The sequence below is a fragment of the Hemiscyllium ocellatum genome, chromosome 35, assembly GCF_020745735.1.
Source record: "Hemiscyllium ocellatum isolate sHemOce1 chromosome 35, sHemOce1.pat.X.cur, whole genome shotgun sequence".
Classification (NCBI taxonomy): domain Eukaryota; kingdom Metazoa; phylum Chordata; class Chondrichthyes; order Orectolobiformes; family Hemiscylliidae; genus Hemiscyllium; species Hemiscyllium ocellatum.
In genome coordinates, this window is record NC_083435.1 from 23,328,371 (window position 1) to 23,341,432 (window position 13,062).

At 41.0% G+C, this 13,062-nt stretch overlaps 1 protein-coding gene across 2 annotated transcripts in view; it reads right to left on the reverse strand.

The window, feature by feature from the left end:
- Positions 1-13,062, reverse strand: part of abcf1 (ATP-binding cassette, sub-family F (GCN20), member 1) — a 96,374-nt gene that overhangs the window by 23,418 nt on the left and 59,894 nt on the right. For both annotated transcript variants that reach the window (XM_060850862.1, XM_060850861.1), the window contains 6 exons: positions 12,492-12,614; positions 8,066-8,179; positions 5,215-5,337; positions 1,938-2,038; positions 1,067-1,152; positions 148-287 (listed from right to left, as the gene is read on the reverse strand). In XM_060850862.1, the coding sequence (XP_060706845.1) occupies positions 148-287; positions 1,067-1,152; positions 1,938-2,038; positions 5,215-5,337; positions 8,066-8,179; positions 12,492-12,614 (687 nt within the window). The remainder of the gene's footprint in view (positions 1-147; positions 288-1,066; positions 1,153-1,937; positions 2,039-5,214; positions 5,338-8,065; positions 8,180-12,491; positions 12,615-13,062) is intronic.

The following is a 13,062-nucleotide window of genomic DNA, read 5'->3' on the forward strand; positions in this document are numbered from 1 at the left end:
CACCAGTATGGAAGTGCTGTTTAAGGCAGCTTGAGGAGTTACTGTCTGCTAGCTTCTGTGCAAGTCAGGGCAATTCAAATCATAGTTTGTCAACCAATCAGATTGGGAAAAAGGGTTAGAAAGGTTGACTGTAACCTAAATGCTCACCTTTTGCAGCCTCTCACCAGCTTGATCATCTCCCTTCTCTAAGAGAGCCTGAAGCTGCTTTTCTTCTTCCAAAAGTTTTAGCCGCTTCGTATCAGCTTTCAGAACAGCATCGACTGCTGCTGTGTCATCAGCCCTTACCTCTGAGGATAAAGGTCCACAAAAAGCAGTCAAGCTCAATGATCACTTTCATAAATACATTTTTCTGTATCTCGCATCTCTCCTTCCTCATTGTGTGTCACCTTTGCAGCAAGGGATGGGGATGCCTTTTACAAGGCTCCTACTTAAATGGTGCATATTCTTTCCTCAATATACGAGGCAGACATTTGGTGTAGAAGACACTACGTTTTAAATGATCTCAGAGAAAAAAAAGGCACTGGCAACATAGCTTTTCGGAATATACTGAAACATCGAGGGTGGTTAATACACAGGTGGAACAAGCTACTGAAATACCCAAGCTGCTTGGGAAGTGTGTTAAGAAGTTTTCTTCCTATTCTTTGTTGATATGTGTGTGTCACATGTTACAAGCCTTGTGAAGGGGGTAATGAGTGGTCTTCTTGAACTGTTGCAATCAAGTAACTTTTCTATAGTGGGTTTAGAAGAGTAAAAGTTTGATTACATTGCTATGGGTCTGGAGTCACATGCAGGCTAGATCACACAGTAAATTTCCTTCCCTAAAGGATATTAGTGAGCCAGATAACCTTTTTTTATGACAATCAATGACAGCAATGGTGACCATAAAAACTAAGCCTAGCTTTTCAATTCCTGATTTATGAACCGAATTAAAATTTCACGAGCTACTGTGGTGGGCTAAGAATTTACATCCCTCAGACACAGCCTAGTGGATTACTTGTCTGATGGTAATCAGCAGCAAGACCAAATTGATTTCTCTCATAACTGACCCTCGTCAAACTTGGCTTACCTTGTTCACAAAGCAGCACATCAATGTTAGGAGGTATATTCAGCACTCTGTTTTGAATGTGCTTCAGCAGTGTTGTCTTACCCTTGCTGATAAAGAGAAGGCACAAGGTTAGTGCAATATTCCTCTTATCAGAGCCGGAAGACAAGAGGAGAAATCACATAGAAAACTGCATTCTCTTTGGTATTGTTTTAGTTTAATTTCTACTTCTTTTATAAATAGATAACCTTCCCGGACACACAACAGCATAGGCTGACGATATGGTCATATTTCCAGAAGCTCCTAAACCCCCTGCATTAAATCAGCAAAAAAGCTGACACAAAGGATTTGGAAACAAGCTGACTGCCTCCAGTCATCAACAATGAAGCTCATTAAGAGCTATTGTGCTAAAAAGAGAAGATACTTGTTTTATAGTTACCTCATCACCTCCCAATGGAAACTCTGACGGGTAAAGTTGTACTGATAGCTTAATAACCTGCAATTAGCCCATTGAGGTGGGTCCTCAGCATGTGAAATGCCTGTCCTTGTCACATGACTGAAATTATTGGATTTTAGTTTTGTCACTTGCCTCTCTAAGACATGCATTTGAGTGCAATGTTCCCTCCAACTTCCCTTTGTGAGCTGTGACTTGATGTTTTCTGCGCATGTACACAATTAAAGTGGACAGTACTTTTTCATGATCGGTTTGCCTTAGGCACAACACATTCCTGGTTTGTGTGAGGCCACACACATTAGATAATTCACTGGATGTGGGCTGTATATACTGCAATGCAAAGTATTGCAGCTTTGTAAAGCAGGGCAGATAGTCCAGTGGCTGATAAAAAGACCAAGGTTTTTAAAGTAGGACTGAAAATTGCCTTATTTTCCAACTTACCCATTGGGTCCAACTAGACCATATCGCCTACCAGCCACAATGAGTAGGTCAGCATTGATGAAGAGCTCTTTCCCATGAGCTGAAATGCTAAACCTCTCCAGCTGAAAAATGAAAGAGAGATTCAGGTCCATTTAAAAAGTATGCAGTTTCCAGAAAACAAAACTGAGAAGAAGTTTTGCATTAGTTCAACACCCTTCTTCAAGTTCCAGTTGTGTACTGACGTTTACTGGCTATAAATTTTCCTTCCTCAACCTTTCCCTTCTCAGCTCATGAAATATACTAACAGGTATCGAGACCTCTGCAGGATCTTTACAAAAATTGTTATCTTTTATGTAGGTTTTGACAAACTATTCAACTACGGGGGAAAATTGTAGCACAGCCCAATTTTGCCTTCATTGACACCAGGCTAAACACCATCTCAAATAGGAACTACTGGATTGTAGCCACAAGCAGAAAGTCAGTCTCTCCTCTCCAAACTTCAACTGCCTGATTTGAGTGGGACTGCAGCCAAACATTCAGTCTCAACTGCTGTACCAGCTGAAATGACACACATTCCTAAATTCAAGAGTGATAGCTGCCAAAACGGCAAACGGCAAATCATAGTGGCAAATGAAGTTCAATGCAGATAAATGTGAAGTGATTCACTTTGGGAAGAATAACAGGAAGGCAGGATACTACATCACTGGAAAGATTCTTGGCAGTGTTGATGTGCAGAGGGATCTTGCAGCCTACATACTTAAATCCCTGATTGTTGCCACCCAGGTTGATAGGGCTGTTAAGAAGGCATAAGGTGTGTTAGATTTTATTGGTAGAGGGATTGAGTTCCAGATTGAGTAATGTCATGCTGCAACTGTACAAAATGCTAGTGCGGCCACACTTGAAATATTATGTACAGTTCTGGTTGCCCCATTACAGGAAGGATGTGAAAACATTGGAACAAGTGTAGAGGAGATTTACCAGGATGTTGTCTGGTCTGGAGGGAAGGTCTTATGAGGAAAAGTCAAGATTAGAGTGGTGCTGGAAAAGCACAGCAGGTCAGGCAGCATCTGAGGAGCAGGAAAATCCATGTTTTGACAAAAGCCCTTCATCAGGAATGAGGCTGGGAACCTCAGTGGAGGAGAAATAAAAGGGAGGGGGTGGGGCAGGGGAGAAGGTAGCTGAGAGTGCAATAGGTGGATGGAGGTGGGGGTGAAGTTCACAATTCAGAGAGGAGGGTGGAGCAGAAAGGTGGGAAGGAAGAGTGACAGGTGGAACAGTCATGGTGCTGAGCTGGAAGGTTGGAACTGGGGTAAAGTGGGGGAGGGGAAATGACGAAGCTGGTGAAGTCCACATTGATGCCATGGTTGAAGGGCCCTGAGGTGGAAAATGAGGCATTCTTCTTCCAGGCATCAGGTGGTGAGGGAGTGGCAGTGGAGGCCACCCAGGACCTGAATGTATTCAGCAGAGTGGGAGGAGTTGTTGAAATGTTCAGTCACGAGGCAGTGGGGGGTTGATTGGCCCAGGTGTCCCAGAGATGTTCTGTGAAGTGCTCTGCAAGGCGGCATCTGGGCTCCCCAATAGAGAGGATGCCGCATTGGGAGCAACAGATACCATAAATGACATGTGTGGAAGAACAGGTGAAACATTGATGGATGTGGAAGGCTCTTTTGGGGCCTTGGACAGAGGTGAGGGAAGTGGCTTTGCAATTCCTGTAGGAAGGTGCTGAGAGAGGAGGGTGGTTGTTGGGGTCGTGGATTGATGAGGTAGATCACGGAGGACAGTCTTTGCAGAAAGTGGATAGGGAAATATATCCCTAGTGGTGGGATCCTTTTGGAGGTGGCAGAAATGTTGGCGGATGATGCAAATTATGCGGAGGTTGGTGGGATGGAAGGTGAGGACCAGGAGGTTCTGTCCTTGTTGCGGTTGGAGGGATGGGGTTCGAGGACAGAAGTGCAGGACGAGGATGAGATGCGTTGGAGCACATCTTCAACCACATATGTCAACTATATATCTTTAATCGCCAGCATCTGCAGTATCCACTTCTGGAAAGACTGAGAGACTTGGGTCTGTTCTCATTGGAAAGAAGGCTAAGAGGGGATTTGATAGAGACATACAAGATGATCAGAGGACTAGATAGGGTAAACAGTGAAAGTCCTTTTTCTAGGATCATGACATCAGCTTGTAAGAGGGCGCATAGCTATAAATTGAGGGGTGATAGCTTTAAGACAGATGTCAGAGTGATAAGGGTGTGGAATACCCTGCCTGCTAATGTAGTTAATTCAGCCATATTAGGCAGATTAGGCATCCTTGGATAAGCACATGGATAATCATGGGATAGTGTAGGGGGATGGGTTTAGATTAGTTCACAGGTCAGTACAACACTGAGGGCCGAACTGAGTAACTGTTCTGCGCTCTATTGTTCTAGGTTCTAAAACAAACTACACAAAACTGTGCAGCATTATCAAAGAAGTCAAAATGTGATAAGCTGTGAGATAAGTGCTTCAGTGGTCAGCTTTCATCTAGGTGATTTGTATCTTTCCAACAGGCTTGTGGCACCACAGGAAATTAGGACAGAAGTAATTATTTAAAAGAGGAAAATTAAAATAAAACCAGAATAGTTTATTTCTGGTGACACCTCCTCAAACTAGAGATTTACATTCAGACAACTCAATAATACAAGTTTTTTTTAAATCATACATGATCATGAAGACACTTAAAAAGTGGAATTAAGTTATATATCGTGGAACCAGTCAGCAATTAATACGGCTAATTCTAAAAGATGACCTAAACTTGATCTTCAGAACAAAACTTTTCACAAAAATGACCTTAAAAAAGAACAAGTCATTACTCTTCCATTTTCCTGCACCTTTTCTGACCACATTGCCTACACCTGCAGAGGTCTTACTAGTTTGATTTGTTAGTAACATTAGTGAGTAGGATGCTTATAGGTCTGAAGCTCATATAGGGAAATCGAGTGCACAATCTGATACAACATTTCAGTGCAGTACTTGTAGATTGTGGAATTGTGAAAATGTAACAATGTGTAAATCAAACTAGTCAAAGTCACTGCACTTCAATGTAGAAGGTATGTCAAATATTTTGAGAAATACTGATGTGGAAAGACTTTAGGTCAATTTGTTCTGTCAAGCACATCATTATTGAGGAAGGAAGCCCTGGTACTAGAGCACTGGGTCAGTTCAGTATCTTAAATTCAGGTGGCTCAACTCAGTCAACCATTATCATCAAAATCTCAACATGGTCCAGAACTAACTGCCAGGTCAGGATATCTCAATAGTACCTTGATATCTGATGCATTCTCCAACATGGCTTGTCTTGATGATTGTTCAGCTTGCGATACAGAGAAGTCACCCTCGGCATCATTTGAAGATTTCAGGATGTCTACTTGACGTTGAAATTCAATCTGGAGAGAATTTGAGGAGACATTAGGACAAATTATACTTTACAACCCTACTTTCCAATACACCACTGGTCCTTTTTTTTTAGCAAGTTATGAAACTACTTTAGTAGCTTATAACATTTCCACTTCAATGTTTTTTTCCACTAGTCCAAACAGGTCTGTGAAATTGCCAATCTTAAACAGAAATACATTGACCACTGTTTACTGAATGAAGAAGTCAAGCTGTTGGATAAGCACGAGTTAACAACCCTGAGACCCGACAAAAAGAAAAAGGTTGTAAATCGGTCTCTGCAAATAAATGTTCACAATCATAGGGTTCCACACTGGCATCAAAATTTTATTCCCAACTCAATTTTATATTTATACTTGAAGAAATAACAGATAAATTAGTCATGGCCAATTCCCACTTTGGGGAGCCCTTCAATAATTGATTTCACAGCAATCAGCATTGGCTCTCTTCAATATTTACATCAGTGACTTCCTTTCTCACAGCTCTTTGCAGAAGGTTTTGAATTAGCTCTGGCTCTGCAGGTTAAAGAACTTCAGGACACTCATTAAAGATCTGTGCGCCCTGGAAGTCTCATTCAAAAAATGTCGACTTTGACTAAATCTTGCCAAGACTGTTCTTTCAGCCATGCAGAAAGGGCAGGAAAAAAGATCACGTCCAGTCTGTGGTCAACCAATCATGCAAGACCCAATGCCAAAAACTCCTTGACATAACAGCTAACAACAACAGAACACCACCCAGCCAAAGTCAAGATGAAAGTGGATCTCAGACAAAAATTAGCAGGTACCATTTCAGCATAATAGAATGACCATGCTATGCATGGCTTCAGTTACCCAATCTATCCAATAGCACAGTAATGGTTCTCAATGTGACTCAGAAAAACACACACAAACATGGTACACTTACACCTATGGGATATCATGAGGGCAATTTCAACAGAGGCCAGCGCAACTTGAGCGAGCAGACATTAAACATCTTGAGTAAAAAGTGAGGTCTGCAGATGCTGGAGATCAGAGCTGAAAATGTGTTGCTGGTTAAAGCACAGCAGGTTAGGCAGCATCCAAGGAACAGGAAATTCGACGTTTCGGGCCAGAGCCCTTCATCAGGAAATGAAGGAGGGCTCTGGCCCGAAACGTCGAATTTCCTGTTCCTTGGATGCTGCCTAACCTGCTGTGCTTTAACCAGCAACACATTTTCAGCATTAAACATCTTGAGTCCACATGATAAAACATCCTTCCAAAGTACACCAGCAAACCGAGTGACAACAAAGCACACTCATTAAAAGACACCCACTCCCACCCCCAACCTCGTAGAGCACAAGTCACTCCCCTCATAAGTGATCACAGTGCCATCTCCCAGTTAACTGAAAATAGGTAAATGACCAAGTCAAGACCAGGGTTTCAACCTTCCAATGAAAATCAAAGCAACCTGGTATCACTGTACAACAGGCCAGGGAAGCTGTGGTCACTGTTCCACAAGTAAAATTGTGACTGTGTTGTGCAAATCAGACCACTGTCCACATCTTGAACTCCTTCCCCAAAAGATCCACACGTGATACCACCACAAGCATGCACATAATAATATCGAAAGCCATTAGATGGATGAATAATCATGGCACCTTTAACTTTCTTTGCATTGTTGCACATATGTAAGAGAACAACTTGAGTGCTCAACGTGGTACCTTCCTTTCATTTAGTGCTAGAAATTGCAATAACACATTGTGGATGTGGGACCAGTTCCTCTTGGAGCACACAAAAAAAAAAGGCATGAAGAAGCACATTAACTCCTAATGTAAGTCAAATAGAAACAGAAGTAAGCTATTCAGCCTTTTATTCTTGCTCCACCATTCAATATAATCATGACTGATCATCCTATGCAGTACCCTGTTCCAACATTTAATCCATATCCTTTGATCTATTTAGTCCTAAGAAATATATTTAACTCCTTGAAAATATTCAATGTTCTGGCCTCAATTGCTTTCAGTGGCAGAGAACTCCACAGGCTCATGACTCTCTGGGTGAAGAAACTTCTCCTCATCTCAGTCCTAAACAGCCTACTCCGAATCCTGAGATTGTGAACGCTGGTTCTGGACTCTCCACTCACTGAGAACATGCTTCCTGCCTTTACCCTGTCTAGTCCCAAGAACCCCCACCTTCATTCTTCCAAGTGATACAGTCCTAACTGGTCCAGTCTCTCTTCACGCCTGTCATCCCAGGAATCTGTCAAACCTTAGGTACACGCCTTCTGCAGCCAGAACATCCTTCCTCACCTAAGGAGACCAAAACTACATACAAGACTGCTCCAAGACATCCTTGCTTCTGTATTCAAATTTCTTTCTTTGAAGGTCGCCATACCATTGTCCTTTTTCACCGCTTGCTGCACTTGCATGCTCACTTTCAGAGACCGGTGCACAAGGACACCCAGATTGTGTTGTATCGCCACTTTCCTAATTTATCATCTTTTAAATAATAATCGTCCTTCCTGTTTTTGCGACCAATGTAAACTGTAGCATTCGCTTTGGTTAAAGCCTTGGTTTTGCTTTCTGGTCACAACTGTCTGGTACCGCAGAATTCAACTTTGCAGATGTTAGAAGCACAGTAAATTATTAAACTAATCCCTCCTTTTCACTCGGGTGAAATGCAACACAGCTCAGTTTCAGATTTTTCCAAGGACTACAAAATAGAAATGCTTAAATGTAAAAAAAAAAGGCAATATAATTCTTACCTGTTTCTTCAGTTTCTTTTTCTCCTTTTTGCTCATATTGGCATATTTGTCATCTGTTGCCTTCTCCTTCGCAGCCTTTTCATCCATTTCCATTTCGTCTTCACTAGCTTCAATCTGCATTATCAGGGAGTAAAAAGAAACCTCAGGAGGCTTGTGGGTTTGAGTTGTGCATGTATAACCTTCTCACATGGTAGAAGGAACAGAAATGTAACTAATCCTTTGTTCTGAGTTCAGTCGAAATGTTTGTTTTAAGTCAGCTTAAAAGAAAACTACTATATTTGAAATCTCTCAACATTAAGCTGCTGAGAAATTATTAGTTTGAGTGTGTTCGACTCTGAAGTATCCTTAAAAAAAACACCCATATTCAATTTAATTAAAGGAGCTTTGGCAGAGCTAAGAACCAGGAATTCCTAAATATGTTGAGGACTTGCTGGACCGCAACCAGCTCCAACTATACAACCAAATAAAGAGAGCACGCTACGTTTCACACTGCTTGCCCAGCCAGGGCGATGTTGGCTCTGACCCATCCATGCAAAATGGGAAAAATGTCATTTTTTTCCAAAGGTACTTCATGCAATTATAAATTTTATGGAACAAGTTCAGCCTATGTTGCTCATCTGTAACTGTCCTTGGGAAGACAATAGCAAGTCAACTTCTTGAATTGCTGCCGTCCAACTGGTGTAGGTACATGCACAGTCTGTCAGGAAGAGTGTTCCAGACTTTGAATCCAATAACAGTGAAGGAACAGCAATGCAGCTCTAGGCTCAGATGGTGTACATCCTGGAGTGGAAATTTCAGGTGGTGGAGCAGCATCTGCTGCACGTAAAAGACAAATATTATTTTTCTGTATTTTTGACATGTCTGAAGTGGAAAAAACCAAGGACTATGGAAAGGATTGTTTAAATCCAAGTTATCTGACGAATTCTAAGTGCTGTTTACACTCATTTGTTCAAGCAGTCAGGGAAGTCCAGTTGTAGTCAAGAGATGTGATTTGGCCAGCAATAGGTTAATTAGTGACCTATTGTTGATGATGAAGGCCATCCGTCTCCTAGATAGCTGAACAGCTTGTAGATGTGAATATGTGGATCAGAGCCATCAGACCTCTGGAAATGAAGGGTTGTCATTCTCTCTGCAATAAGAATGCCCTCAAGCCTGGAATAAAACCCTATTTATTTCCCTTCATCAATTGCTGTGAGCAGTGACTTTTTGTAAGTGTGAAACAGTATCTATTTCTTGCCTCCTGCAAACAAAAGTAACTGAAATGGCACAATCAAGGAGCAGCAAATCTTAAGCTAAACTGATCATCGAGTGAACCCTGTGGACAAGGACCCAAATTGCCTTTCCAATCTTTCCCTCCACCTAAAACACCCATGTTTATTTGTGTCGGTCTGTATATATAAGAAAGGGAAGTTAATGTTTTATCAAGTTGAATTACATATCAATGGCTCATAATTGTTCATCTGTAACTAGAATCTATGAAGTATGACTATTTATTCAAAGTTCAGTACAGAAACCTGTTCCTGTAAACCTGGATCTAAATAACTTGCCAATGGAGAATTTTAAATATTTTATGAAATCTTTAACTTTTGTAATGACACCAGGAACAACAGGGCTCAATTTCCAGCACGCTCTCCCAGTGAGGCGAAACGTGCACTTATGTTCCATATAATGGCAGACACGAACTTGAAACATTTTGAAAAAAGATGCTTGGTAAGGTGCTATATATGATGCAGACTGCTATGACTCTATCACTGGAGAAGGAATTAGTAGCTGACGGGTACCTATCAATAGGTTGCTTTTGCCCTGGATGGTTTTAAGCTTCTCGAACATTATTGGATCTGCATTCCTCCAGGCCAGCAGGAAGCATTCTTGTGCCATACAAATGGTGCACAGTTTTGAGGTATTCAGGTGAGTTATTCACAATAAACACCAAAACTCTGGCCTACAGTTGCAACTGGCATATTTATATGGGTGGTCTAATTAGGTTTCTGGTCAAACGTAACTGAAGGATTTTGACAGGAGGAAGTTTAGCTATGGCAGATGGTAATGCTGTCAAACGTCATGGGGAGATTGGCTTTCATTGGAGTCATACAGTACCTGGGCACAAGTGTGGCACAACTATTACTTGCCACTTTTCAGTCCAAGCTTGAAAATGTTTAGGTCTTGCTACATATAGAGTTGGACTGCTTCAGTATTTAAAGAGTCATAAAGGATGCTAAAAACAGCAGTCATCAAATTAGTGTTCCTGACTTCGCAGTGGATATTATGCAATTGATACAGCAGCTGTAGATGGTTGGACCTGAGGAATCTGTGCAGCAATGTCTTTAGCCAAAATGATTTACTTCCAATCATCATTATCAAAATTTCTGTTATATATCACTCCAAATGAGGAATTTCCCCACAATTCCCACTTACTTCCTATTTTGTTCAGGTATCTTGGTGCCACACTACATCAAATCCTGCCTGTCAAGGGCAGTTACTCTCATTTCGCCTGCTGAAATTAATCTTTCTCCATTTTGGATGAAGGTTCTAATGAAGTTAGCAACAAGTGGCCCTGACAGAATACAAACTGAGCATGAGATTAGTGCTGTGCAAGTACCACCTAATAGCATTATTAATTACACCTTTCATGACCTTTCTTATGTTTAAATGCAGGCTGATGGGGTCGGAATTGGCCAGACTCGATTTGTCCGTTTTTTTTAAACAGGACATCCCTGGGCAATTTTGAATTACAAGGATGATATTGCTCTCTTTACTCCCTATTGAATTATGTTGATTTCTAGTTTGATGGTTAAAGGATATGCCTGACCACAAGATTAATTTGTTATCAAATACAATTCTATTGCTGCTGATGACCTACAATGCCTCAGGGATGCCCATTCTTATTCCACTTAGTAGGACGATTGTGCCACAGCATGATCCTAGTGTGAAGACTAGATTTTTCATTTCCAGAAAAACTATTTGGTGGTCACTCTAGGCTCCTCACAACTTGTTGCAGCACCTCTAGCCAATCTGATTGGGCCTTTCAGACCTGTCAGTAGGTGATGCTACAAAGCTACTTTTGATGATGGGAATTGATATCCCACATCATGTGCACCTTCTGTGCCTTTGGTATCTTCAGTGCTGCTTTCAAGTGGTGTTCAAAATGGGAGAGCAGTAGATGGCATGGTAATCAGAAGATGCCATGAGATTTCATTTGTTTTGCAGATAATGTTCAGGACCCCACAAAAATATCCTAACTATAAAAATATTGTGTTGACCCTTCTGCCAAGGTCTTAAAGCACCTAGGACATCAGATGTAAGGTATAAACTGGTGAAAATGACCATGCAAAACTGGTGCATAATCAGTCTGGAACAGCTCTTGAGATGTTAGTAATGTTTGTAGGAGCTGACTGGGCAGGACTTGCTATTTGTTTCTGATGTCTAGATCAATGATGGAAAGTCCATCTAGTTTGTTTCCTTTTCAACTTTTCTGTAGTGATTTGCTCCAAATGAGAAGTTTTGTAGACCTGCTCATATGGCAGTCAAGAGTCAATCCGTGAAGAACATCAGTGGACCAAATGAGTTTTTAACCACAACCTGGTAGTTTCGCAGTCACCATTATTGAGATGAACTTTTGATCCTTGATTTAGTGATTAAGTTCCATTGTTTCTTTGGGTGCCCAAGAAATAGCCTAGGCCTCTACATTACTGGTCCAACATTATTACCACTATGCCATCTGTTAACTAAGTTTAATCTTTTAACACTCACTCATTTGATGCATAAAGACTTAATTTATCTCATTTCATTGAGTAACGAGCTGATCGAAGTAGTAACATAAACTTATATACATATATTTGAAATATCATTTTACTTGCCCAAAAATTCAGGGAATTGAACGTACAACTTCATCCCCCCCTGCACTTTAACACTCACACTTGAACATTCTGTTCATCCAAATCACGTGCCTATCCTAAGCAATGTACCACTCACCCCACTGCTCTCCTTTCTGCCACTTGTGTTCCACTTGCTTGTTTAATCACTCCACTTTTAAAAACCTCCTTGCTGTCTACCTAATATACAAGCTCCAACCAAATACTTGCTGCATTTAATTCCTCCTACTCTTGTTCACAGAAATGTTCCACTACTGGGCTGCTACTGCTAGAAATGATCTAGTTCTATAAAATCAAACAAATGTTAATCAAATGTAAAGTACATACAAGCAGCGAGCAAAATAATTCAGAATATAATTGCTGGGAGAAAACATGTTCCACAGTTTTTAATTACAGTCAAAGTATCACCAACATAACAGGAGTTACTGACTCCTATTAATATCCTAACTTGCTGCTGGGCTGAGCAATTATCCCTAGCCAGAAACATCTAAATTTTTAATGCAGTATTCACAGACCTCGCAAATATAAAGTTGCTTATGTTCTAATATATGCACCTTGACTTTTGAATTGTCTTTGGAACCCTTTGACTGGGATATATCCCCTTCGTTCTCAACATCCAGATCTTCATCTTCCTCCAGCTCCTCCTCCACTTCTAGGGCAGCAAAGGCATTTACAGGCTGTTTGGAAAAACAAAGTTAAATTAATTTTACTATTGTCAAATTTCATTCTGCATGCAAAACTCAAATTAGCTTAGTTGACATTCTCAAAGTTCCCGTCAGTCTTTTTTCGGTATTGTGCTATGTACTTGTGAGTAATCACAAGAGGCTGATACTTTATGATACTAAACAGCTTAAAAGTGATTCCTGAAGAAGGGCTTATGCCCGAAACATCGAATCTCCTGTTCCTTGGATGCTGCCTGACCTGCTGCGCTTTTCCAGCAACACATTTTCAGCTCTGACCTCCAGCATCTGCAGACCTCACTTTCTCCTCCTGTCATTAAGAAGCAATCCAGCTCATCAAAAGGCTAATTGTGGGATCCTATTCCTTGGGCATCACACATTCTCTATTTACATCCTTAGTAGCCATTCCTACTTGCAATGATTAGATGATTAGTTGGCATGCTTT